The sequence below is a fragment of the Lissotriton vulgaris genome, chromosome 4_1 (genome assembly GCF_964263255.1).
Source record: "Lissotriton vulgaris chromosome 4_1, aLisVul1.2, whole genome shotgun sequence".
Lineage (NCBI taxonomy): Eukaryota > Metazoa > Chordata > Amphibia > Caudata > Salamandridae > Lissotriton > Lissotriton vulgaris.
Window position 1 is genome coordinate 1,067,515,431 of NC_141691.1, and position 27,392 is coordinate 1,067,542,822.

Genomic DNA, 27,392 nt, shown 5'->3' on the forward strand with positions numbered 1-27,392 from the left:
TAACTATATATGGAATTTCATTGGTTTTATGTCAATAAAATGTCCAGCTAACTATATATGGTCTCTAACCTATGGTTTTTTCAGTGAATTTTCAAGGTTTTGTAAATGCAAATTCCTACCTATATATGGTCTATAACCTATGGTTTTTTCAGTGAATTTCATTGTTTTTTTAAAAGCTAATATCTATAGCTGTAAAATATATTCTTTATTACGTGACGTATCACGTAGCCACGTGAGACGCCTCATGACGCGTCGCATAACCGTGACGTATCGGCTCTGCAGCGCAAACAAAACCCGTAACGTAAGCGTGCCGGAGCACGCTTACAGATATATATATTTTTTTTAACCTTAATTAGACAAAATCCACACGTGCACATATCTTGAGGCCTTGCAAAGGCACATCAAACAAACAGTCCCTACAATTTTGTCAAGTTTGCTGGAAATCTATTCCCTTAATTTTTTTTTTACTGTTTCTCTTGGTTTTCCCCTTGTTACGCTTACCGGGACGCTACCCGGTACGCGAACCGGACGCTCCAAAAACACAAGATGGCGGACTCCCGTTACGCTGCCGGTTAGCTGCCAGGTTCGCGTACCGGGAAGCGCCTCTACCGCGAAAAATCGCGGGGGACTTTAATATCCCCCTTATCAATCCTAGGGGGTCAGGAGGGGTTTACCTTGCCCCCTTTCCTTCATTGCCCCCTTCTTTTTTCACCACATCTTGTCTCTCGAACCTACCGAGAGACAAGATGGCGGCCGCTCCGGACTGTTTACAATGTTGACAGCTACGCTGCCGGTTAGCTGCCCGGTTAGCTGCCCGGTGAGCTGCCCGGTTCGCGTACCGGGACGCGCCTCTACGGCGTAAAATCGCAAAAAAAATATTTTTGTTTTTTTTTGCCCCGCGGGGCACTTTAATATCCCCCTCATCAATCCTAGGGGGTCAGGAGTGGTCTACCTTGCCCCCTTTCCTTCATTTCCCCCTTCGTTTTTCACCACATCTTGTCTCTCGATCGTACCGAGAGACAAGATGGCGGCCGCTCCGGACTGTTTAGAATGTTGACAGACACCGGAGAGCCAATCAGCTTCGCTTCGCGAAGTTCCGTTACGCGTCAGGTACGCAAACCGGGGCGCTAACCGGAGCGCTGTCACAGATATATATTTTTTTTTAAACGTTAATTTCTCAAAATCCACTGGAGCACATATATTGAGACATAGCAAAGGCACGTCGGGCAAACCATATCTACAATTTTGCCAAGTTTCATGTAAATCTATTCAGCCGTTCGAGCTAAAAGTGAGTCCAACCGCCCTATGGAAAAATGAATGGGAAAAACGTGTTTTGGGACCCCCCTTGTTTCTCGGCCCCCCCCTTGACGAAACCCCCCCAAATTTTCAGGGGCTGCTCAGAAACGAAATGTGCCATTTTCCTGAAAATTTCAGCCAATTCCGTCCACAAACGCCAAAGTTATTAGACATAGAATTTTCAGAAATCCCATAGAGAAAAAATCCTAACTATATATACCCACTGGCTATCGCCAGTAGGTAATATACATATATAAATATATATAATCTGCATATCTATATAAATATAAATGCATGCATACATATACATATATGCATACATATGCATGTTATTTACATGAAAGTTTTAAAAACACTAATAAAAGCAAAGCTAAAAAGCCACCTCATTACAAACAGAATGGCTTTAACTTAAACGAGGGCGAGATCTATTGCATTTTCAATGCTTGTTTACTTTGGTTCTATCAAGAAGGCATTCAGATGTTTCACACATTTGCCATAAATTCTGAATGTTAGCACTCTAGTTGCTCATTAGATCACTGTAGTAAAGCTAGTGCTCACCAAGGAAGTCTGCTGCTAATCATGGTTTGCAGCCATTTTCCCGCATTTTTTATCCCGCAGACTTTCAGTCCGCATACCATTATCCCGCAAGGTCATTGACCTCGCATACCATTATCCCGCATTTTTTCAAAACGCATGTGCATTTATCGCGCATGCCTTTACAAAGAATTACGTTTTAAAGGCATGTATGGTAAATGCATTTGCGTTGTGAAAACCACGATGACGAGAGAGGTAAGTGGGTTTGTGTTAATTTTTTCGTGGGATAGTGATTGTGTAGTGTAGTGTAGTGTTGTGTAGTGTAGTGTTGTGTTAGTGTAGTGTAGAGTTGTGGTGGTTGTTTAGTGTAGGGTCATGCTGGGGGTAGTGTTTTAGGGTTTAGGGTTGTGTTGTAGTGTTTGCGTAGTGTAGGGTCATGCTGAGGGTAGTGTTTTAGGGTTTAGGGTTTAGGGTAGCGTTGTAGTGTTTGCGTAGTGTAGGGTCATGCTGGGGGTAGTGTTTTAGGGTTTAGGGTTGTGTTGTAGTGTTTGCGTAGTGTAGGGTCATGCTGGGGCTAGTGTTTTAGGGTTTAGGGTAGTGTTGTAGTGTTTGCGTAGTGTAGGGTCATGCTGGGCGTAGTGTTTTAGGGTTTAGGATAGTGTTGTAGTGTTTGCGTAGTGTAGGGTGATGCTGGGGGTAGTGTTTTAGGGTTTTGGGTAGTGTTGTAGTGTTTGCGTAGTGTAGGGTCATGCTGGGGTGTAGTGTTTTAGGGTTTTGGGTAGTGTTGTAGTGTTTGCGTAGTGTAGGGTCATGCTGGGGTGTAGTGTTTTAGGGTTTTGGGTAGTGTTGTAGTGTTTGCGTAGTGAAGGGTCATGCTGGGGGTAGTGTTTTAGGGTTTTGGGTAGTGTTGTAGTGTTTGCGTAGTGTAGGGTCATGCTGGGGGTAGTGTTTTAGGGTTTTGGGTAGTGTTGTAGTGTTTGCGTAGTGTAGGGTCATGCTGGGGGGTAGTGTTTTAGGGTTTTGGGTAGTGTTGTAGTGTTTGCTTAGTGTAGGGTCATGCTGGGGGTAGTGTTTTAGGGTTTTGGGTAGTGTTGTAGTGTTTGCGTAGTGTAGGGTCATGCTGGGGGTAGTGTTTTAGGGTTTAGGGTAGTGTTGTAGTGTTTGCGTAGTGTAGGGTCATGCTGGGGGTAGTGTTTTAGGGTTTAGGGTAGTGTTGTAGTGTTTGCGTAGTGTAGGGTCATGCTGGGGGTAGTGTTTTAGGGTTTAGGGTAGTGTTGCAGTGTTTGCGTGGTGTAGGGTCATGCTGGGGTGTAGTGTTTTAGGGTTTTGGGTAGTGTTGTAGTGTTTGCGTAGTGTAGGGTCATGCTGGGGGTAGTGTTTTAGGGATTAGGGTAGTGTTGTAGTGTTTGCGTAGTGTAGGGTCATGCTGGGGTGTAGTGTTTTAGGGTTTTGGGTAGTGTTGTAGTGTTTGCGTAGTGTAGGGTCATGCTGGGGGTAGTGTTTTAGGGTTTAGGGTAGTGTTGTAGTGTTTGCGTAGTGTAGGGTCATGCTGGGGGTAGTGTTTTAGGGTTTAGGGTTGTGTTGTAGTGTTTGCGTAGTGTAGGGTCATGCTGGGGGTAGTGTTTTAGGGTTTAGGGTTGTGTTGTAGTGTTTGTGTAGTGTAGGGTCATGCTGGGGGTAGTGTTTTAGGGTTTAGGGTAGTGTTGTAGTGTTTGCGTAGTGTAGGGTCATGCTGGGGTGTAGTGTTTTAGGGTTTTGGGTAGTGTTGTAGTGTTTGCGTAGTGTAGGGTCATGCTGGGGGTAGTGTTTTAGGGTTTAGGGTATTGTTGTACTGTTTGTGTAGTGTAGGGTCATGCTGGGGCTAGTGTTTTAGGGTTTAGGGTAGTTTAGTTGTTTAGTGTTTGCTAAAGGCATATTCGTTCTAAAAGTTTTCGTTATTTTAATTTGCGGCCTAATAGTACATGCGGGATTTTTTTTGCGGACTGATGGTATGCGGGATTTCGTCATATATTCGCTAATCATACTTTCTATGGCAAAATGAACCCCCTCATTTTGTTCCTTTTTAAATTAAATGTTTTAAGAGTTACCACTTTATTCCAATCAAGATGGCTTCAGGTGTGCCATACCTTTGTAATAAGTAGGACTGTTAGCACTCTAGTTGTTCTTTAGAACACTCTGGGACATTCTGTCATTGGGCTATAGTTGGGCTACATCTGGCTGATATTTGGGCTACATTTGTTTTTTTTGTCTCTGGTGGCCATCTTTGGGCTACATTGGGCTACATTGGGCTACATTGGGCTACATTTGGGCTCCAACATATATATAGCCCAATGTAGCCCAATATATATTTTTCAAAGTTAATTTTTGTAAAAACCTCTGGAGCCTATATCTTGAGACATAGCAAAGGCACATCGGGCTACCAGTCCCTACAATTTTGCCAAGTTTGGTGTAAATCCATTCAGCCGTTCAGGCTAAAAGTGAGGCCAACCGCCCTATGGAAAATTGCATGGGAAAAACACGTTTTGGGACCCCCCTTTTTTCTCGGCCCCCCCTTGACGAAACCCCCCCAAATTTTCAGGGGCTGCTCAGAAACAAAATGTTCCATTTTCCTGAAAATTTCAGCCAATTCTGTCCTCAAACGCCAAAGTTATTCGACATAGAATTTTCAAAAATCCCATAGGAAAAAAATCCTAACTATATATACCTACTGGCTATCGCCAGTAGGTAATATATATATATATATATATGTATATATATATATATATATATATATATATATATATATATATATATATATATATATATATATATATATATATATACTGGCGGTCGTCAGTAGGTAGTTATAGTTAGGACCTAGTTTCCATAGGAAATCCTCAACATTCTATTTGGAATAACTTTGGCCCTGGTTGAAGAATCTTAGCGAATTTCTCAAAGAATATGGCTCGGTCCGCTGCGCTCCTTCCCTAAAAGTTTGGGGGGGATTGGTCAAGTGGGGGCTGAGATAAAAGGGGGGTCCCAAAACGTGTTTTCTCCATGTTATTTTGCATAGGACCTTTGGACTCGGCTACAGGTCGAACGGCTGAATGGATTTATAAGAAATTTGGCAAAACTGTACAGTGCGGCTCGCAGATTATGCTTTTTTTGGAATGGTGTAAATCCGTTCAGTAGTTGCTGAGGAAATTAAAGTTAAAGTCAATTATATATCTATACGCGCGGACGGGTGCGCGCACTCAAGCGGCTGCGCGCGCGAGCGGAATTTTGCTGCGCGACATCTGTTAACGTTCGATTCGAAGGAAATCAGGAAGTGTTGACCGCCATTTTGTCATTGCAAGTAAATATATTGTTGATTTCAAAGCGTTGGAACATGGAAAGGGGAGAAGGTAGAGATTGTTTTGCTGCGTAGGTTTTCTCAGGGTGTGCAGTAAGGCCCTTAAAGGAGAAAATATATATATATATATATATATTTTTTTTAAAGTTGCGTGGTGCGCGCACTCGGTCGCGCACACCTATTTACAAGAGTGTGAAAATGGAGATAAATCAGAAGTTTGAGTGCTTTGATATAAGGTGGCTCTGAAAAGAGCCCTTGTGTTAATTGAGTTTTTTCTGCATTTATAAGTAAGTACCGATGCAGAGACTGATGTTGCAGAGAAAGATTCTGAATCCCTCATCCAAGAAATGAACACCATCTCTCCTATAGATGTCTTGCATGTGGTAACGCAAGTCGTTGTGGTAAATAGAACCAATGCTATAATCTCTGAGGAATGCAGAAACAGATTTATTTACATGTCTCCTTGCTTTCTCAATTTGTGCACAATGTTGATTGGACCAATTCCATTTCTGTCTTTAGCATATATTGGAATATACCAAGGCAGTTCGAGGAAAAAGTGTCATCAATTGTTGAAAGGTGTCTTTTAGAAGCATTTCCAGACCTACCTCAGTCAATGTGCCTAGATCGTTCCCACCACAGTGCACAATTATAAGGTGTGGTTCTGGGAGATGCATAAAAGTTTTCACCAATGGGATTAATTGGTGACATCTCAATCCTCTTTGGCCAATCCACGTTATTTGCACATTTGGTAAATGAAGGTTGGAAATTCGTCTGCTTGCTGCATATTTTCCAGTCCAGTGAATATAGCTGTGTCCTAAAAGCCAAACCTTCATTTTCAAGGCAGATGCACTCGTACTCCGATGGGTTCTGGAAGTGGAATGGTAGTTAGAAGCTGAAAGTCAGGATAAAAAAATAGATGAGGCTTGGTGTGGTTGAAAAACAAAAAATGATTGGTTGATTCTAATACGTGAAGATTGAAGACCACGTTGCATGTTAATGTTATGTAAAACTAAAAGTACTATTGGGTGTGAAAAAAATGACATGTAACAGAGCTGTGGATAGGCAGGTGTTTCTGGAGGGAAAACAGTGTTGTTACTTTGCTGTAGAACGTTGAGATATGAACTTTTGACCTGTGCCTTCAGTCAGGTGCAGAATGAGGTGTTGCCATGGAAACAGCCAGAGATGGCAGTGGGTGATGGGTGACTTTTATGTGACATTGAAAATATTGTGAGGGAGAACCAACTGAAATGTAAATGCTTACGTTACGCGCTCCGCGCCGCGCCCCGGATTGCTTCCGGGAAGCTGCGCTTCGCGCCTCGCGCACCGGAGCACTTCTGGGTGCGCTAACGCGGCGCGTCATATGACGGATTACGCAACAACGCGATACGTCGTTGGGGCTCCACCGGAACTGATCGAATTGGTAGTCTACAGTGTTTCTGGATGTTTCAGACTGAAGCTGGCGTCAGCATGAGAGCACCTCGTGGCTACGTCGTGGCCATTCCGCGAGCAATCATGGCAGTCGCTCCCCACCAGAAGTCTGCAGGAGTCGGGGGCCTCGGTGACTCTTGTAGAATCTTCAAGGCTGAGGGGACGCTTTTGGGAATGGGGCTCATGCCCTAGCAGTCAAGCGTCCGAGTTCCAGGGTTGCCCAGAGCCATCCTTGCAGGCCAGGCCCAAGTCTGTGGAGCTGACCGCCATTTCCTGAGCTCTGTGGCAGCCGCCTGTCGCTGTATCGGAAGAGTGGGTGCAATTCAGCCGGATGGCGGGTGAGACGCTGTAATAGCAAGAGCAGGCGTAATTCAGCTGGCCGAGCGAGGCACTGTGCCGCAGGAGCAGGCGCAACTCAGCTGGCCAAGTGACGCGCTGGGGTGTAGCTAAGAAACCTCCACCTGGTGAGGTGGGAGAGGCTCGTTCGGGCCGCCTCTCCCTTCCAGTGCACCCCACGCCGTCTCCTGGCGCAGGTATATGTGATGGTCGGACCAGGGCACCGCAGAACGTGTCTTCAGGTCAAACGGATTGTGGGACAAGGTCCAGAATGGAAGAGGCATCAAAAAGCAACAAGTTCCACCTGACCCCGGGAGCCGGCCACCTATGTCGTGGGCGATCTCAGGCCATACCAGGGGAACAAGACTTGGGGAGGGGGCAGGAGCCAAGCACCCCCTCCGAGTCCGCATTTCTTGGACCCTGAAGTATGGCACTCAACATTCAGAACTTATGACATTTGTGCAAGGCAGGGACATCAAAGCCTCTCAGGGACCAAGCATATCCAGAGTCCTTCCTACAGAAGGTGGTGGGGGTGGCGGCATTAGCAAGGCATCCCCCCACACAACTTGTCGGACCCTGAAGTATGGCACTCAACATCCAGAACTTATGACATTTGTGCAAGGCAGGGAGATCGAAGCCTCTCAGGGACCAAGCATATCCAGAGTCCTTCCTACAGAAGGTGGTGGGGGTGGCGGCATTAGCAAGGCATCCCCCCCACACAACTTGTCGGACATCACCTCTGGATGTACTGGGTGTTCAATTTCAGAATTGAAACTACTAAGAAGCAATTAGAAGTGTTGTTTTCATGTTGCAGCAGGCTGCCATGTAAATAGTTATTTAATAAAACGTTTTACCCTGTTACTTTGCTGGTGTGTTGTATATATTTATAATATTTGCATAGTGTTTGTCGTTATTTTGGGCGGGGTAGACGGCGGAGCCGAGCTGTCTTGCAGCCATCATGGCGTCGAGCTTGGTTCCTCTCACTAGTTTCATGTTTTTTCTAATGATTTATATGTTATAGTTTGCTAGCACGATACAGCGGATAGTCCGCATTTTATATATATGTCCTTTTTATTAGGGGGGTCCTCCGGTGGAGTCGGACGATCTACCTCTAATAAACGGTCCGGGTTGAACCAACTACCAACAAACGGGGCAGAGATAGGCATGACGGGTTACAAAGGGGACAAAAGTGTGCACTACCTATCCTTCACTATCTGCAACTCTGTGCTTATTTGTGAACAGAGAATGACCCAAAGAGAACCAATTTCGAACAATCATAGGCTATTGGCAGTGGGCAGAGAGGCCATGACACAGAAAATGGCTGTTACTTACGTGCATGATGGGGCCTAAAAGGGACTAGATGGCGTGGCCACTGTTTCCCGACTTTCACTTTACTTTTAACAGCGGCTGTGGTGAACATAAATGAACGCCGCTTATGTATACCTAATTTTAGTCATTTTCCAGAAAAAAGCTTTTGATATTTGCTATTAAAAAACCAAAGAAAATCACTGAAAAAACCATAGGTTATAGACCATATATAGTTAAATATCTGAAGTCCATCTCTGCACTCAATGGAGATACAGGTCGTCGATCAGAAGATGTGCTGGCCACCTCTAATGGTAATAGCGTGGCCAGGGCTCTTGTCGTTGCCTCTGCAAATTGCACAGGGTGCACTTGTTTGACATGCCGCACCATGGTATGTATGGAAAAGGAATATTTTTTTGCTGGATTTCTTCTTGAGAGAACCAAGTCACATATCGTGCAGGTTACTTTTGGTGCATTCACTTTCTTTTGATCTACAGGATAAGTGAAAAATTGCCAGATGAAAGATTTATTTTTTCTTATTAAAGGTAGTCGATCATTTTGGTCAGATTCGGAAGATGAATGAGATACGGTAGCCATTTCACCAAAGTCTTCCGAAAGATGTAGGACGTTGTTCTCTCTTGAGAGTAGAAAAGATAGTGAGGGAAGTGGACGGAGTGCTGCGTGTAAATTCCAGAATTGAAACTATTAAGAACCAATTGAAAGTGTTGTTTTCATGTTACAGCAGGCTGCCATGTAAATAGTTATTTAATAAAACGTTTTACCCTGTTACTTTGCTGGTGTGTTGTATATCTTTATAATATTTGTCGTTATTTTGGGTGGGGTGGGCCGCGGAGCCGAGCTGTCTTGCAGCCATCATGGCGTCGAGCTCGGTTCCTCTCACTAGTTTCATATTTCTCATGAGGGGTTGTTCCTAATTTTTCTATTTTAGCGAGGTCAAAAAGAGATCCCATCAGTGGCCTACTGATTTTGCTCGATTCCTTTTGTTTTTTCTAACGATTTATATGTTATAGTTTGCTAGCACGATACAGCGGCTAGTCCGCATTTTATATATATGTCCTTTTTATTAGGGGTGTCCTCCGGTGGAGTCGGACGATCTTCCTCTAATAAACGGTCCGGGTTGAACCAACTACCATCCTGATTTTGTATATCTTCTGAGCTGGATTTAAGCACACAATTGTTAAAGTATGAAACGTTTTATATTTCAAAAAAAAATACCAAGGTGTGTACATCCGGTAACGCACGAAAGTTTAAAAAGACATTCGGCTCCATTTACTGAAAAGTTTCATAAGAATAAAAAAGAAGTCTAGGTACAGTCTCTTTGACGTACTATAAGTTCTTTGAGGGGTGTATGAAGAAATTCAATAAGTTCAAATTGCAAAGTTTTCACAAAATATATAGGCAGGTGCGCGCATTCGGTCGCGCACGAAAGCCTGGAAATGCGATATCCTTTTTATTGACAACTGTTGCCGAGAGTGCGCACACCGGGTCGCGCACGAAAGTTTAGTAAGGCTATTTTTATTTACAGACAAATTTTAATGTGTTTAAAAAAAGGCAAGGTACAGACTTTCGAATTCTGTATCGCTTTACAAGGAGTCTCTATGCAACTTGAACAGTGAAGAAAACGGCTTGTTTTCGAAAAAAATATTGCCAGAACTTTATTGACAAAAGTATAGGTTGGATACACGACATATTTCTGAATTAGCATTTTAAAAACCAATGAAATTCACAGAAAACACCATAGGTTTTACACACGTTATAGTTAGGAAGTAGCATTTAAAAAACCTATGAAATTCACTGAAAAAACCATAGGTTTGACACATGTTATAGTTAGCTGGAAATGTTACTGATATAAAACCAATGAAATTCCACGTTATAGTTAGTTGAACTCACTATAACTTGCGCGTGCAATGCACTGCTGATGACGTCACATATTACATCACTCATGACATGGTCAGTGACATCATTCATGACATCACTGATGACACCATCCTTGTGACATAGTGACAGACCTCCTTTCACTGTAATGTAACCCTTGAAACACATATTCAAAAATAGAAACTGACATTTTTAAAAAAATGGAGATACCCATATCAGTTACAACAAGCAATTCAGTAATTCCACCATCTATATACACATCCACTCATTCACCAACAGTTCTATATAGTCACTCATACATATACTCAGTCATCATATGAAGTGATACACCTATACATCCTGTTACACACCGACAGTCATCCAAAAGTTACTCACACACATACTCACACGTGCAAATAAACTATTGAACATCCATTTATTTGAATATAGAGTTATACACACACTTCCACCTTACTTCTATTGAAAATTACACATATTTATTCTCTTAAACAATCACTTATAGAAACACATACTTATTTAAACAGGAACTCTTACAATCTCTTACTCTCACATATACTCACTTATATACATCAATATTCACATATACTAGATTAAAACATATGTAGTTACTGATAAAGACACTAGTGAGACAGTCATTCACTCACTAACAAACACATATACACACTCATCCACCCATACAGTCCTGCACATATGCTGTCTTCAAAACACATACAGAGAGTCAGTCACTCATGCATCTATGTGCTAAGTAATACCCCCACCAAACCATATAGACACTCATACTGATACTAAGAGAAACATCTAATAACCCATATACATACGCATGTAGCTACTTACCAACACATGTAGCCACTTATACACAAAGTGAAACACTAATATATATATTTAAATATTTAAACATTACTCACTAATATTTATTTTTCAGAAAGACACATATTCACTGGATGGTGTCATCAGTGATGTCATGAGTGATGTCACTGACCATGTCATGAGTGATGTAATATGTGACGTCATCAGCAGTGCATTGCACGCGCAAGTTATAGTGAGTCCAACTAACTATAACGTGGAATTTCATTGGTTTTATATCAGTAAAATTTCCAGCTAACTATAACATGTGTCAAACCTATGGTTTTTTCTGTGAATTTCATAGGTTTTTTAAATGCTACTTCCTAACTATAACGTGTGTAAAACCTATGGTTTTTTCTCTGAATATATATATATATATATATATATATATATATATATATATATTACCTACTGGCGGTCGCCAGTAGGTAGTTATAGTTAGGATAATTTTCAATGTTAAATCTCAACATTCTATTTTGAATAACTTTGGCGCCGGTTGACGAATCTGTCTGAAATTTTCAGGAAAATGGTCTCATGGCGGTCCGGTCCTTCCCTGAAAGTTTGGGGGGGATTCGTCAAGCGGGGGCCGAGATAAAAGGGGGGTCCCAAAACGCGTTTTCCCCATGTTAATTTCCATAGGGCGGTCGATTTCACTTTTAGCTCGAACGGCTGAATGGATTTCCACCAAACTTGGCAAAATTGTAGGGACTGGTAGCCCGATGTGCCTTTGCTATGTCTCAAGATATGTGCTTCAGTGGATTTTGAGAAATTAACGTTCAAAAAAATATATATATCTATAGGCGCTCTCCGGTGCGCGCACCGGTGAGCGCTCCCGGCGCGACACGCGACTTGCGCGCAGAAAGCTGATTGGCTCTCAGTTGTCTGTAAACATTCTAAACAGTCCGGAGCGGCCGCCATCTTGTCTATCGGTAAAATCTAGTCATAAGAGGTGGCAAAAACAAAGGGTGGAATTGACCATAAGGGGGCAGGGTAGACCCCCCCTGACCCCCTAGGTTTGATATGGGGGCCATTAAAGGGCCCCGCGGGGCCTCAAATTTTTTTTTTTTTTTTTCGATTTTCGCGGGGGAAGCGCCTGGTGCGCGCACCGGGGAGCGTATCGAGGAGGGTACTATGGAAAAATAATCACTTCAAAAATTGTATGTTTATGAATTGTTTTTTTTTTTATTTTTTTATTTTATGTAAGTACCTACATGTAGGTACTAATGAAGAGACTTAAATTTAATGTTCACCATCTTCTTTGTAGACATCTTGCATGTTGTTATTGTATTTTTTGTGGTATATGGAATTCATAATATAGTCTGTCTGGAAAGGAGAAACAGATCTTTTAAGCACTCCCTGAGAATTTCTAGGGGATCATGAGTAGTCTATCCTGTTCACTTATGAAAATGAGGTGTAAAATATTCATATGAGATAATATAGTGGGAGAAAGGTAGTAACTATGAGTAAACTTACTATGTAACAGAAAAATAGTTGAACAGTATACTATAAGTCTCACTTTATATTTTAAACATTTTTGGTAATACTTCATGAATTACATATAAAAAAGAATATTGTCTGAAACAATTGAAATTATTAAAGATAAATTTATTCCTCTGATTCTTTTTCATAATTTAATAAAATTTCTAACATAATATTGTCCGGAATTTCCTCATAATTATATGTACATGATTCAATTTCTTCCAAACATTCTATAAACTGTTCATCCAAAGAGTCATCCATGAAATCAACTTCTTTTTTTTCATCTTCTGGTTTTTCCACCTTTACTTTGATAGAAGTATCATTTGCCTTATTTTCTCCTTCCATTTTCTTTCTGAAAATTGCATATAAATTAACTATATTAGTAGAGCTAGTATACCAGAGAAGCCTAACTCAATCCATAACTATTACAGAGAAGTCTATCTCTATCTCTAACTATTAAAGAGGGATAGCATATCACTAACAGAATATTTTTTAAGAAATAAACTTAACGTGTACAATATACTTCCATAATTAGAAGTTACCTTAGAGAAATTAGTTGAAGTTGTCAGTGAAATTTGTTTTCAAGTGTACTTCAGGAAGCAGTAGTCAAAATGGCTGTGTTTCCCTCTCTTCTTTTATATATATTGTTGTACTTAACCAATCAAACGTCAGGAAATAATCGTAGAAAATGAGAGATACTTTTTAATTGGTTGTAAATTCTAACATTACAAGTGTGTTTTTGTCATGTAATTTACCTCAGGATATTTAGACAGGCCTGTAGCCTAAATGTCTCAATGGAATTTCACCAAATTTGGGCAAATGGTAGGGACTGCTATGTAGTAGGGCGTATTCTATATTTGATGAAAGTGTCTCCATTGGGTTTTCCGTAAATTACTTTCCCACCTTTTTTTAACGAGCGCTTAGGGGTGCGCGCTCCTTTACGCGCACTGGCAGCGTTACGGGAGTCCTCCATTTTGTGTTTCGGAACAATCGAGACACAAGATGGAGGGTAAACAATGTTCGGAATGGATAGAAGGGGGAACTGTAGAGACTTCTTGACCCTCTAGGTTTTCTGAGGGGGGCTTAGGAGGCTCATAAACGTTAAAAAAAAAAAAAAAATTCTTTAATTTTTCGCGGGGGTAGCGCCTGGTGCGCGCACCTTTAAGCGTACCCGAAAGCGTACTTTGGTGAAAAATAGTGAAAAAAGTTAGAAAAAAATAAACGCTTTGAATGATCAGAGTTAGGGTAGCTCTGAAAAGAGCTTTTGGGTTCTGTGGTTGATTTAGGTACCTACAAGTAGGTTCCAATACACATTCTTAAATTCAGGAGGAATATTCTATTCCCCTCATCTGAGAAGTGCACTCCATCTCCTCTGTAGATGTCTTGCATGTTGTAACGCAAGTTATTATTGTATAATGAACCCATTCCATAGTCTCTCATGTAAGCAGAAACAGATTTATTTACATGTTTCCGTGCTTTCTCAAATTGTGGACCAAATTGGTTGGACCAGTTCCATTTCTGTCTTTGGCATATATTGGAATATACCAAGGCAGTGTGGGGAAAAAGTATCATCAATTGATGAAAGGTGTCCTTTAATAGCATTTCCAGACCTACCCCAGTTAATGTGCCTAGATCGTTTCCACCACAGTGCACAATTATAAGGTCAGGTTCTGGCAGATGCAAAAAGGTTTTCACCAATGGTATCAATTGGTGACATTTTAATCCTCTGTGGCCAATCCACTTGATTTCCACATTTGATAAATCAAGGTTATGAAAATTTCTGCTAGCTGCATACCTTTGAGCCCAGTGGATGTAGCTATGTCCAATAACCCAAACAGAGTACATGATGTGAGAAGGTTCTGGTCCAGTCAGATGAAGTGTGGGAATGAAATGGCAGTTGGAACAGTAGGAGTTCACAAAAAAATAATTGTGGAGTTTCTGTGCTCTTGAATCACTAGCAATGATTGGTGGATTCAGATAGTTGAAAACTGAAAGTTAGGGTGTATGGTTATGTTGTGTGAAAGAAGCAATTTGAATGGTTTAAAAAAAGTCACCAAAAGCAAAAATACCCTGTATAGGCTGCTGTATTGACAGGTCAAACATCCTTGCTGAGTTAATTTGCAACATTGTAAGATAAACTTTTGAACCTTAGAGTTCAGTTAGGAGGGAGTTGCTATGGTAACAGATAGAAAGGTTTGAGAGGGGGATGGGTGTTGGTTTGAAAATAGTGAGGGAAGAGTTTTCATTGGTTGAATTAAGGCATATGTGTACAAAGATAGAGATTTTCTATGCCAGTCTTGGTTTCAGTGTATTGAGAGCACACCTTCTCCTCTGCTAAAGAAAAATTGGTGTGTGTGTCTGACACTGTTTTCAATCTCCAAAAGCATTTCTAAAGGTAAGTAATGATTCATTTAATTTAGATAGAGATTTATTTTCTCTATGGAGAATATTTGGAAGCAGATAGTTATGTTTTAGAAGTGAAATTGTATGTTAGTATATAAGTCCTGCGCAGTGTTTTTTACATGTTATTTAAAAATCGATTTTGGGTGCAAATGAATGGTATTTTTATTTGGCCTTTTTTATGATTGCCATGTGCAGTTGATGCATGACTTTAAACATGGGTAATAAGTGATGCACTGGTGGCGCCAGGCTTTTATAAATGAGGCCCTGACTTTGTTTGATGATATTGAGTGGTTGTAGTTAGGTTCTGTGCAGTGTTTCTTACATGTTATTGAAAAATCGATTTTTGGGTGCAATTGATTGGTATATGTATTTGGCCCTTATTTATGAATGCCATGTGCAGCTGATGCATGACTTTAAACATGGGTAATAAGTGACGCACTGGTGGCGCAAGGCTTTCATAAATAAGGCCCTGACTTTGTTTGATGATATTGAGTGGTTGTACTTAGGTTCTGTGCAGTGTTCCTTACATGTTATTCAAAAATCGATTTTTGGGTGTAATTGATTGGTATATGTATTTGGCCCTTATTTATGATTGCCATGTGAAACTGATGCATGATTTTAAACATGGGTAATAAGTGACGCACTGGTGGCGCAAGGCTTTCATAAATAAGGCCCTGACTTTGTTTGATGATATTGATTGGTTGTACTTAGGTTCTGCGCCGTGTTTCTTACATGTTATTGAAAAATCGATTTTTGGGTGCAATTGATTAGTATATGTATTTTGCCCTAATTTATGATTGCCATGTGCAACTGATGCATGACTTTAAACATGGGTAATAAGTGACGCACTGGTGGCGCAAGGCTTTCATAAATAAGGCCTGACTTTGTTTGATGATATTGAGTGGTTGTACTTAGGTTCTGTGCAGTGTTCCTTACATGTTATTCAAAAATCGATTTTTGGGTGCAATTGATTGGTATATGTATTTGGCCCTTATTTATGATTGCCATGTGCAGCTGATGCATGACTTTAAACATGGGTAATAAGTGACGCACTGGTGGCGCAAGGCTTTCATAAATAAGGCTCTGACTTTGTTTGATGATATTGATTGGTTGTACATAGGTTCTGTGCAGTGTTCCTTACATGTTATTCAAAAATCGATTTTTGGGTGCAATTGATTGGTATATGTATTTGGCCCTTATTTATGATTGCCATGTGCAACTGATGCATGACTTTAAACATGGGTAATAAGTGACGCACTGGTGGCGCAAGGCTTTCATAAATAAGGCCTGACTTTGTTTGATGATATTGAGTGGTTGTACTTAGGTTCTGTGCAGTGTTCCTTACATGTTATTCAAAAATCGATTTTTGGGTGCAATTGATTGGTATATGTATTTGGCCCTTATTTATGATTGCCATGTGAAACTGATGCATGATTTTAAACATGGGTAATAAGTGACGCACTGGTGGCGCAAGGCTTTCATAAATAAGGCCCTGACTTTGTTTGATGATATTGAGTGGTTGTACTTAGGTTTTGCGCAGTGTTTCTTACATGTTATTCAAAAATCGATTTTTGGGTGCAATTGATTGGTATATGTATTTGGCCCTTATTTATGATTGCCATGTGCAACTGATGCATGACTTTAAACATGGGTAATAAGTGACGCACTGGTGGCGCAAGGCTTTCATAAATAAGGCCTGACTTTGTTTGATGATATTGAGTGGTTGTACTTAGGTTCTGTGCAGTGTTCCTTACATGTTATTCAAAAATCGATTTTTGGGTGCAATTGATTGGTATATGTATTTTGCCCTAATTTATGATTGCCATGTGCAGCTGATGCATGACTTTAAACATGGGTAATACGTGACGCACTGGTGGCGCAAGGCTTTCATAAATAAGGCCTGACTTTGTTTGATGATATTGAGTGGTTGTACTTAGGTTCTGTGCAGTGTTCCTTACATGTTATTCAAAAATCGATTTTTGGGTGCAATTGATTGGTATATGTATTTGGCCCTTATTTATGATTGCCATGTGCAACTGATGCATGACTTTAAACATGGGTAATAAGTGACGCACTGGTGGCGCAAGGCTTTCATAAATAAGGCCTGACTTTGTTTGATGATATTGAGTGGTTGTACTTAGGTTCTGTGCAGTGTTCCTTACATGTTATTCAAAAATCGATTTTTGGGTGCAATTGATTGGTATATGTATTTGGCCCTTATTTATGATTGCCATGTGCAGCTGATGCATGACTTTAAACATGGGTAATAAGTGACGCACTGGTGGCGCAAGGCTTTCATAAATAAGGCTCTGACTTTGTTTGATGATATTGATTGGTTGTACATAGGTTCTGCACAGTGTTTCTTACATGTTATTCAAAAATCGATTTTTGGGTGCAATTGATTGGTATATGTATTTGGCCCTTATTTATGATTGCCATGTGCAGCTGATGCATGACTTTAAACATGGGTAATAAGTGACGCACTGGTGGCGCAAGGCTTTCATAAATAAGGCCTGACTTTGTTTGATGATATTGAGTGGTTGTACTTAGGTTCTGTGCAGTGTTCCTTACATGTTATTCAAAAATCGATTTTTGGGTGCAATTGATTGGTATATGTATTTGGCCCTTATTTATGATTGCCATGTGAAACTGATGCATGATTTTAAACATGGGTAATAAGTGACGCACTGGTGGCGCAAGGCTTTCATAAATAAGGCCCTGACTTTGTTTGATGATATTGATTGGTTGTACTTAGGTTCTGCGCCGTGTTTCTTACATGTTATTGAAAAATCGATTTTTGGGTGCAATTGATTGGTATATGTATTTTGCCCTAATTTATGATTGCCATGTGCAACTGATGCATGACTTTAAACATGGGTAATAAGTGACGCACTGGTGGCGCAAGGCTTTCATAAATAAGGCCCTGACTTTGTTTGATGATATTGAGTGGTTGTACTTAGGTTCAGCGCCGTGTTTCTTACATGTTATTGAAAAATCGATTTTTGGGTGCAATTGATTGGTATATGTATTTGGCCCTTATTTATGATTGCCATGTGCAACTGATGCATGATTTTAAACATGGGTAATAAGTGACCCACTGGTGGCGCAAGGCTTTCATAAATAAGGCCCTGACTTTGTTTGATGATATTGAGTGGTTGTACTTAGGTTCTGCGCCGTGTTTCTTACATGTTATTGAAAAATCGATTTTTGGGTGCAATTGATTGGTATATGTATTTGGCCCTTATTTATGATTGCCATGTGCAGCTGATGCATGACTTTAAACATGGGTAATAAGTGACGCACTGGTGGCGCAAGGCTTTCATAAATAAGGCCCTGACTTTGTTTGATGATATTGATTGGTTGTACATAGGTTCTGCGCCGTGTTTCTTACATGTTATTGAAAAATCGATTTTTGGGTGCAATTGATTGGTATATGTATTTGGCCCTTATTTATGATTGCCATGTGCAACTGATGCATGACTTTAAACATGGGTAATAAGTGACACACTGGTGGCGCAAGGCTTTCATAAATAAGGCCCTGACTTTGTTTGATGATATTGATTGGTTGTACATAGGTTCTGCACAGTGTTTCTTACATGTTATTCAAAAATCGATTTTTGGGTGCAATTGATTGGTATATGTATTTGGCCCTTATTTATGATTGCCATGTGCAGCCGATGCAAAACTTTAAACATGGGTAATAAGTGACGCACTGGTGGCGCAAGGCCTTTATAAATCAGACCCTGACTTTGTTTGATGATATTGAGTGGTTGTACTTAGGTTTTGCGCAGTGTTTCTTACATGTTATTGAAAAATCGATTTTTGGGTGCAATTGATTGGTATTTGCATTTGGCCCTTATTTATGAATGCCATGTGCAGCTGATGCTTGACTTTAAACATGGGTAATAAGTGACGCACTGGTGGCGCAAGGCCTTTAAAAATAAAGCCATGTGTTGCTATTGTATAAACTTAAATATGTTGCAATTTATTGTTTATATTGTTTGCTTTTTAACATTACTTTGTTGTTTGCTAATAGTGGTCTTTCATGTGTTTTTTTAACAGAACAACAGATTCAAATCAACTTCTGAAAAGGAAGCAAAAATGCCTTCAAGGCAAAGAAATATCAAAAATACCATACGGAAAAGGAGAACATCAACAACAGAGTTTATGGAATCCTCTTCAACAACTACTTCAAAAAACACCAGAAAAGCTTCTGGTAAGCCAATTAAGTCTTTTCTTCGCAACATATGTCGTAGGAAAAAAAATGAAATTGCTAATGTGAATATACAGAAAAAGTCAACAAATCTAAAAAGGAAAGAGAAGCCCACAAAAAATGTTTCCATTGGACCAGGAGAGAAGAGAATGGTTAGCAATAGAAGGGTAAATGTTTTTAGGGACATTCGTAGGCGAATGTTTCGCAATAGGGTAGTTTTAAATTTGCTAAAAAATGAAAAGAAAAGTAAACTAAAAGCTGCTTTTTACAAGAAAAAGAAAAGTGTAGAAAAGATTGTTGATCAGGCTTTTGAAGTTAAGAAAAAATTATTTATTTTAATAATCAATAGAATTAGGATACTTAATAAGGCAATGGATGTTTTCAAATCGAACAGTAGATGGAAAAGAATTATTAATCGGAGTAATTTTTGTGAAGTATTTTCTGGTGAATGGATGCATAGTTCAAGTTCTGAGCCTTTTTTTAATGAGGAGAGTTACTTTCAGGAAAATGATTTGGTGCATGCAGTTGACACCAGTGGTCGTGCATATGAGGTGAAAGATAGTTGTGTGATGGAAAAAGAGAAACTTGTATCTAGAGATGCAGAAGAGGTCTTAGCTGATGAAGTTTTAGGGAGACGTACTAAGGGTCCAGTGTACACATGGAAATGCAGTAGTATTTGTAGTGTGCGACAGGAATCAATTGATTTGCTTCGAAATTTCTTACGTACATATAGTAAAAAAAGTCTCAAACAAAAAATGAAGATCCTGCAAGAGTTAGATCCTTGCAGAGTGAGAGAAAGCACAGGTTTGCAAGGGCATTCACTAGCATGTCTTTCTAGAAAAGTTTGTCGGAGTGTTTTTCATCATTTTAGGATGTTAGCAGTGCATCATAATAACGTAAGGAAATTAGTGAGGAAGTTGTATTATGCAAAAAGTCCTGCACTTAAGCTTAAACAGTTAAATAGTGCTCTTTTGCATGGATCTGAAGTGGATGTGAAGACTATTTGTGAAGAAATTGAGTTTTGTTATTTTGGGAACAAAGAGGACAGTGTAGAAATAGATATAGTAATGGATGGTAATGCAGAAGATAATGGACAAATTTCAAGTATTGAAAAGTTTGATGAGGAAATTATCAAGTTTAAGGTGAAATCAAGTGAGAGGCCTAATGTAACTTGTGTGTGTTGTCGACGGACTCATTATAAAATTCAGACTAGGTTAGTTGATTTATATGCAAAAAGTGAATTGGAAAATAATAGTGAATGGGAGGATTTTGTAAGTTATTTGTTGGTGGAGAATTCTTTTGATTTGAGTTTGGATCAGCGTATTTGCACTTATTGTTTGAAAAAATTAAATGAAAATAGAATGCCTGCAAGAGCAGTTTATAATAATCTTCAGTTGATAGATATTCCTTCTGAATTGATGGATCTAAATACTTATGAATCTATTTTGATTCAATGTGTCCATCCTTTTCAGGCTATTGTTCGCATGGAGCCTAAGACAGGGAAATTGCCTCCATCAGATTTACTGAGAGGATTAAAGGGAAGAGTTGTTTATTTGCCTCTAGATGTAAAGAAAAATATTAATACAATTGGTGTAGAAAGAGTAGAAGAAGATCCTTTAGTTATTCTAGTTAATGGGGTTCCAACAAAGAGTAAGAAAATTTGGCAAGATTTAGTGGATGTTAAAAAAGTCAAGAAGGCAACGTTGTATTTAGTTAAAAACAATGAGTACTACAAACATGTAAGTGTTGGAGTAGAGGAAACAGCTACAGAAGAAGATAGTGATTCTTCAGTTGGTCAAATTGAAAAAGTTGATGTGTCTAGAACTGAAGAAATATATGAACATTATACTGTTCATCCTTTGCATTCCAAAGAAGTAATGGGAAATGCAATTGACTTGTTTCAAATGAAGGCAGCAAAAGGAAGTCCCATTAGTGTATGGGAAGAAAGTTTGGAAGCTCGTTGTTTTCCACAATTATTTCCAACAGGTTGTGGTGGACGATATGATGATCGACCAGTTCAAATTCCTGCAGCTGAATACCGGACTCTAAGATTATATGCAGAAGATCCAAGGTTTCGTCAATGCATTCCATATTTATTTCATCTACTGTTTGAAAGTGATTTGTCTGGGCTTTCTTATGCAGTTAATCATATATTAAAAAGTGGACCTCATTTGCAAAATGTATGTGCAAGGGACTTTATGGAGAAAGTTAATCTGCAAGACAGTATTTTGGAATCTCAGCTAATCAATCTCATGGCATGTCAACGTGGAACCAACGAGTATTGGTTTCGTCGTCATGGAGAATTGAAATGTATGCTAAGAAACTTAGGAACTCCTACATGGTTCCTCACTCTTAGCTGTGCTGAGTATGCCTGGGACGATTTACTTCAATTTCTACGAGAGGCAAATGAAAACATACCAAATATAGAATTGAAAACACCAGGAGAACTGTGTTCTTTAGATCCAGTGAATGTTTGCAGATATTTTAATCATAGATTTGAAGCTATGATGTCTTTTATTACCAACAAAAAAAATCCTCCCCTTGGAGAGGTTTTGGATTTCTTTTGGAGGAAGGAATATCAAGCGAGAGGTGCTCCTCATATACATATGTTGTTGTGGATTAAAGATGCACCCAAATTTGGATCAGATTCAGATGAAACAGTGATGAGTTTCATTGAAGAGTATTCAACATGTGCTGTTCCAAAATCTACTGAAGAAAACAATTTAAGGCAACAAGTTTTACGTTTTCAATCTCATCGTTGTGGAAAGTACTGTCGTCGAAAATTTAAAAACAAGGAAAAGTACTACACGAAATGTCGTTTTGCATTTCCTCGACCAGTGATTTCTAAAGGAAGAGTAAATAATTTGATGTCATCTCTACGACATACTGTGACGAGAAAATCTCCCAAAAACACATATAATTTGAAAAGAAATGAAGAATCTAAGTACATCAACGATTACAACCCAGTGATTTTGTCCATGTGGAATGCTAACATGGATATTCAGTTCGTTGCTGACAACTCTATTGCTGTGGCTCGATATGTGACATCTTACATCACCAAAAAAGAAAAGACAGAACTGAAGGAAATGTGGGAGGACATTTCACATGAAAAGAGTCTAAGCAAGAAATTATACAGTTTCAGTCTGAAGATGTTGTCGCATCGAGAAATTGGAGCATATGAATGTTCTGATCGGTTATCATCAGCAAGTCTCTATGCCAAATCAAGAACAATCATTTGGGTGAGTCTTGGTCTTGCTGCAACACGAAACCGAGTTTTGAAATCTGTACAAGAAATTGAATATTTGGCGGAAAAAGAACCAAACAGTACAGATATTTTGAAGACAAATATGTTGGATACATACTATCCAAATAGAAGTACTCACCTTGAGAACACATGTTTGTATGAAGTTCTTCAAAACTACAGTTATAAGAGGAACATCACAGAAGATATCAATAATGGAAAATATGCACTCATTGGCTATGAAGGATGTCTAGTGAAGCAGAAAAAAGGCCATTTGATTAATCATCGAAAATTGAGTTGTGAAGTTCCAGACAAAAGAGAATTTTACTATTTAGCTCTTTTGCAACTCTTTAAGCCATGGCGTACAGAAGAGGAACTACTTGGAGATTTTCTCTGTTATGAAGACTCTTTTAATGCAACTAAGGATACCATAGAATGTCCTATTTTTCTAAATTATCTGCAAATGTTGAATGAAGAAATGGAGCAAGAAACCACAATTGCTGAAGAGATAGCTAGAAACAGTTCTCAAGATAGTCAGAGTTCTACTTCATTGAGCCAGGATCCACTAGGAGGACCAATTATCCAAAATGAAGCTGCCACTGCCATGGATGAGGTGGAAAGAGCTATGGAACAAGCTCAAGAGGATGGAGTTAACTTAGAAGATTTGGTAACGCAACTAAACATTGAGCAGAAAAAGATATATGATGAAGTCACAGAGCAGATTGAACATGGATTCAGACATGAGAAAAAAGAGTGCTCATGTATATTATTTGACCCTGTCCGACTGTATGTAAGTGGAGAAGCGGGGACAGGAAAAAGTTTTCTAATTAAAGCCGTTGCAAGTTATCTGCAGAAAAGGACTGATTCACCACTGTCTTGTGTTGTAACTGCTCCAACTGGTCTGGCAGCACATAACATTAAAGGGATTACTCTACATCGTTTATTGATGCTGCCAGTTGAACATGATAATAAATTGCATTACAACAAGCTATCTGGAGATGCGTGTTCTGAAGTTTCAAGAGTCTTGAAGAAAATGAAACTTCTTATCATAGATGAAGTAAGCATGGTCTCAAATCTAATGCTTGCTTTTGTGCATTTGAGAATGCAAGAAATTCTTAAAACAGACTATGATGTGTTATTTGGAGGAAAACACATTATTGTTTTTGGAGATCTATTGCAGTTGACTCCAGTAAAAGGACAACCAGTGTTTAAAATGCTCACGCATGAAGATACCAGGAAGTCCCTTGGAAGCATTGGAAATGTTAATATATGGCTAAATTTTAAATATGCTGAACTGCTTCAAAATATGCGACAGGCCAAGGATGAAGATTATAAAAATATTCTACAAGATGTAAGAATTGGAAAAATGACTGAGAAAGGGAAAAAAGCTTTGCATAGTCGATTAATTTCAAATTTGTATGCAAATGAAAACATTCTTCCAGAGAATATTTTTAAAAAAATGACTGAGAAGAAATCTGGGATATGTTTGATGCCAACTCTGCAAGAATGTTCCATCTTCAATCAAAAAATGTTAGACTTAGAAAATGAAGAGATTGTGAAACTGGAAGCAATAGATAAAATAGAGCATATGGGTGCAACAATTGTTTTGTCAGAAAATTTGAAAACTAAATTGCATTCATTGGAGAAAAGTATTTCAAAAACAGCTGGTTTTGAAAAGACTCTGAATGTGTGTTTAAATTGTCGTATCATTTTGAGAAGGAATTTAAATGTTGAAAGCGGTCTGGTAAATGGAGCAATGGGTTATGTTGTTGATTTTGTGAATTACAGAAATAGAGATGGAATTGAATTTTTAAAAATAAAATTTGATGGCATTGAACAAGTACAACAAATAAGTCGTTGTTCTGCTAGATTTTTACTTGTAAAAGACTTATATGTTCGCCGAAAACAGTTTCCTGTTTGTTTGGCGTATGCGGTGACAATTCATAAATCTCAAGGTTTAAGTGTAGATAGTGCATTGGTGAACATTGGAAGATCTGTGTTTAAAGAGGGTATGGCATATGTGGCATTATCTCGAGTCAGAACTTTATCAGGATTGTACTTGATTGCGTGTGATGAGACAAAGATTTCTGCCGATCTAGATTGTGTTAAAGAATACAATAGGTTAAGAAGAGAGTATGCTCCACATTTGCCTCAATATCCTCTGTTTGAAAAACGTGTGGTAGGCCGAAAAAGAAGAAATGAGGATAATTGTAGTGAGGTAGTTGCAAAAAGACAAAAAGTAGAGAAAACTGTAATTGAAAACAGGAAGAAAAAGAATTGTGGAGAAAATGTTGTTGGATTTCAGTTTGAAAACAGTTCTGGTGTCAACTGCTATGCTAATGTAGTGGTTAATGTTGTTTTTTTTCTTAAAAGTTTACAAGAACAGATTGTTGAAAATCGGGATCAAAGATTGTGTGGTTTATTGAATTCTGTGTTTCAGAAATGTAGCAGTGTTACAGCACAAATAGAAAGTGTAACAGAAATTCGAAATATTTTAGATTTGTGTTCTGGTCAAGATAAATTTTCACAGAACATTCAGCAGGATTGTCAGGAATTTTTAATGTATATGTTTGGTGTTTTGGAAGATGAAGGTGTAGATGTAGATAATCTTTTCAGTCTTTCTTATCAATGGCAGCATGACTGCCACAATTGTAGTTTATCAAGTACTACTACAATAGACACTGAAAGATTTATATATTTGACTTTACCAGACTGTAAATCAGTGTCTTTTAAAAATCTAGTTAAAGCAGCAGATCATAATATGGTGTGTACCCAATGTAACTGTACAATGCTGTCCACATTATTTATACAAAGGTATGGGCAGTATATTATTTTAGTTTTCCAACGATGTAGACCTGATGGAACTAAATTGACAACTTCTATCAAAAATTTTGTGGCTTCTCAGTTATCAATTTCTGGAAGGACCTTTACAACTGAAGCTATTATTTATCATGATGGATCTTCGACCACCTCAGGACATTATACATGCTACTTAAAATCTGAAAATGGATGGAGTTACTGCAATGATTCTCATTTAACTTATAAACAACGTTTGCCTTATGACTCTACAAATTCTTATCTAGTGTTTTTAAAACCAAAGTTTTAGTAAAGGGAATTGGCCTTTGAAGACGGGAATAGTTAATAAAAGTTAGTTAGTTAGTTAGTTAATCTAATATTTGAAATTATTTATCTCATGTAGATACTTTAAGTGGATCTCAAAGTAAAAAATACTGATATATCTGACACAAATTGGCCGTGAGGAAAATGTAAGATATGATGTTGTTAGAAGTTGATGAAATCGAAGTTATAGAGCACAGCAGACTTTTTTTCACCAAAAGGACCTTCACTATCTGCAATCTCATGTAGATACTTTAAGTGGATCTCAAAGTAAAAAATACTGATATATCTGACACAAATTGGCCGTGAGGAAAGTGTAACATATGATGTTGTTAGATCTTTTTTCATAGGAAGTCGATGAAATGGAAGTTATAGAGCACAGCAGACTTTTTTCCACCAAAAGGACCTTCACTATCTGCAATTTGGTCTCACGGAAAAGTAAGTGAATCAAAGATTAGTGTACTTATATGAGATGTATGTTTGAATGGGTTTTTTTAAACACAATCTTTTAGATTGTGTTTTTTTTTTCCCGCTGTTATATGATGAAGACTTTGATCTCACTAATTTAAGTGAAATTCAATATATTCTGAGAACAGCAAAAATAAATAATGTAACATATTGTAGAAGTTATTGTGTAGTTTGCATTGTGTAATTTATATTGTGTTCACATTGTCTTATACTCATTTTCTTTTTCACCCTTATTTACCTCTCTTTACTAATTTACACTCTTTTTTCATCGCTGTTTCTTTAGTGCACTTCATTCACAACTTCTTAATCTAATAGGAACTGTCTGCATTTCCTCTGTTCCTTCCACCACTTTTTATCTTTTTCATATTCTCACAGTACCACTGCTTTAGTTTCCTAACCCTCTCTTTCTTTTTCTCCTTTTTTTTTCTTTCGCATCCATTGTACTGTAGTTCACTTAGTTCTTCCTTTTGTCTTTCTGTGTACTTACTCTCTCACTCCTGTTTTATCCATCGTTCTATACTAACTTCATTCCTTTCATCCCTTCACTCTGTTACTTTACTTCACTCACTCTCAATCATCTTCTATTCCTCTTTTTTATTTATAGTTTCTCAATCAGACTTCTCTCCTTTTCACTCATTTTTCTTTTATTTTCTTATCTTTACTGATTTTGATTTGATATCTTACATTCTTTTAGTATCTTATTTACCTTTAGGAATTTGTTCTCTTTCTATTTCTTTTTCCTTTTTTTTTCTCTTTCTACATTACTTTCTTTCTGTTTTTGTATCCTTCACTATTGCATCATTTCTTAGTAAACTTTTGTAGATTTTTAAACCTCATGAACTGTTGTTTCTATTTTATTATATATTTTTAAGAAATTATAACGTGTTTTTTCTTTTATCTTTCATAGATACAAGTTTGCATTGATTATATGGTAAGTGTGTTTACAAAATCTTTTTTGTTATCACCTTTTGTTTTATTTTCACTATTTTTCTGTCACCCTACCGCACCCCTATTTCCTTACTTTGCTTCCCTCACTTATTCTTTTGTTCCATGTTTACTTCCGACCACATTCAATTTCTTTCAGTACTTCTGCCTATGCACACTCCTTCACTTACCTTTTTTACTGGTTCACTTAGTCCCTTTGTGACAGTCCTTCTTTTACTCTCTCTCTTGTTTGTCTCTATTACTCCCCATGTGTTACCCTTATTCACTTACATGTACCCTCTTTCACCCCTTTTTACTTATATTCACTGATATTTACTTTCCCTCAATCACTGCTATTCTTTTCCTCTGATTCCGTCACTACCTGACATTCCCATACTTAACTGTCCTTCTTTTTACTTTCAACATCCATTTACAATCTCCCTTAACCTCTGCTTTAGTCTTCTTCCTATTTCTTCTTTCTTTTGCTCCCTTATTCATTTTTCTTTTCTCAGTTACTTCCTTTTACACTTTTTATCTGTCTTACTATCTATTACACAGTCCCTCCTTCATTTTTTTTT

General features: G+C 38.5%; 2 protein-coding genes across 2 annotated transcripts in view; one reads left to right on the forward strand and one right to left on the reverse strand.

Moving 5' to 3' along the window:
- The window catches only part of CTNND2 (catenin delta 2), a 3,070,130-nt gene that overhangs the window by 179,112 nt on the left and 2,863,626 nt on the right, over nt 1-27,392 (reverse strand). The window lies entirely within an intron of this gene.
- LOC147722879 (uncharacterized) lies at nt 14,739-26,946 on the forward strand. The gene is made up of 2 exons (XM_086965297.1): nt 14,739-14,843; nt 18,914-26,946. The coding sequence occupies exon 2, from the start codon at nt 18,953-18,955 to the stop codon at nt 25,409-25,411; it is 6,459 nt and encodes a 2,152-aa protein (XP_086821423.1). The 5' UTR covers nt 14,739-14,843; nt 18,914-18,952; the 3' UTR covers nt 25,412-26,946.

Excerpts from the sequence above, each read along its gene's own strand:
- LOC147722879 (XM_086965297.1), top strand. The coding sequence starts at position 18,953 with ATGCCTTCAAGGCAAAGAAATATCAAAAATACCATACGGAAAAGGAGA.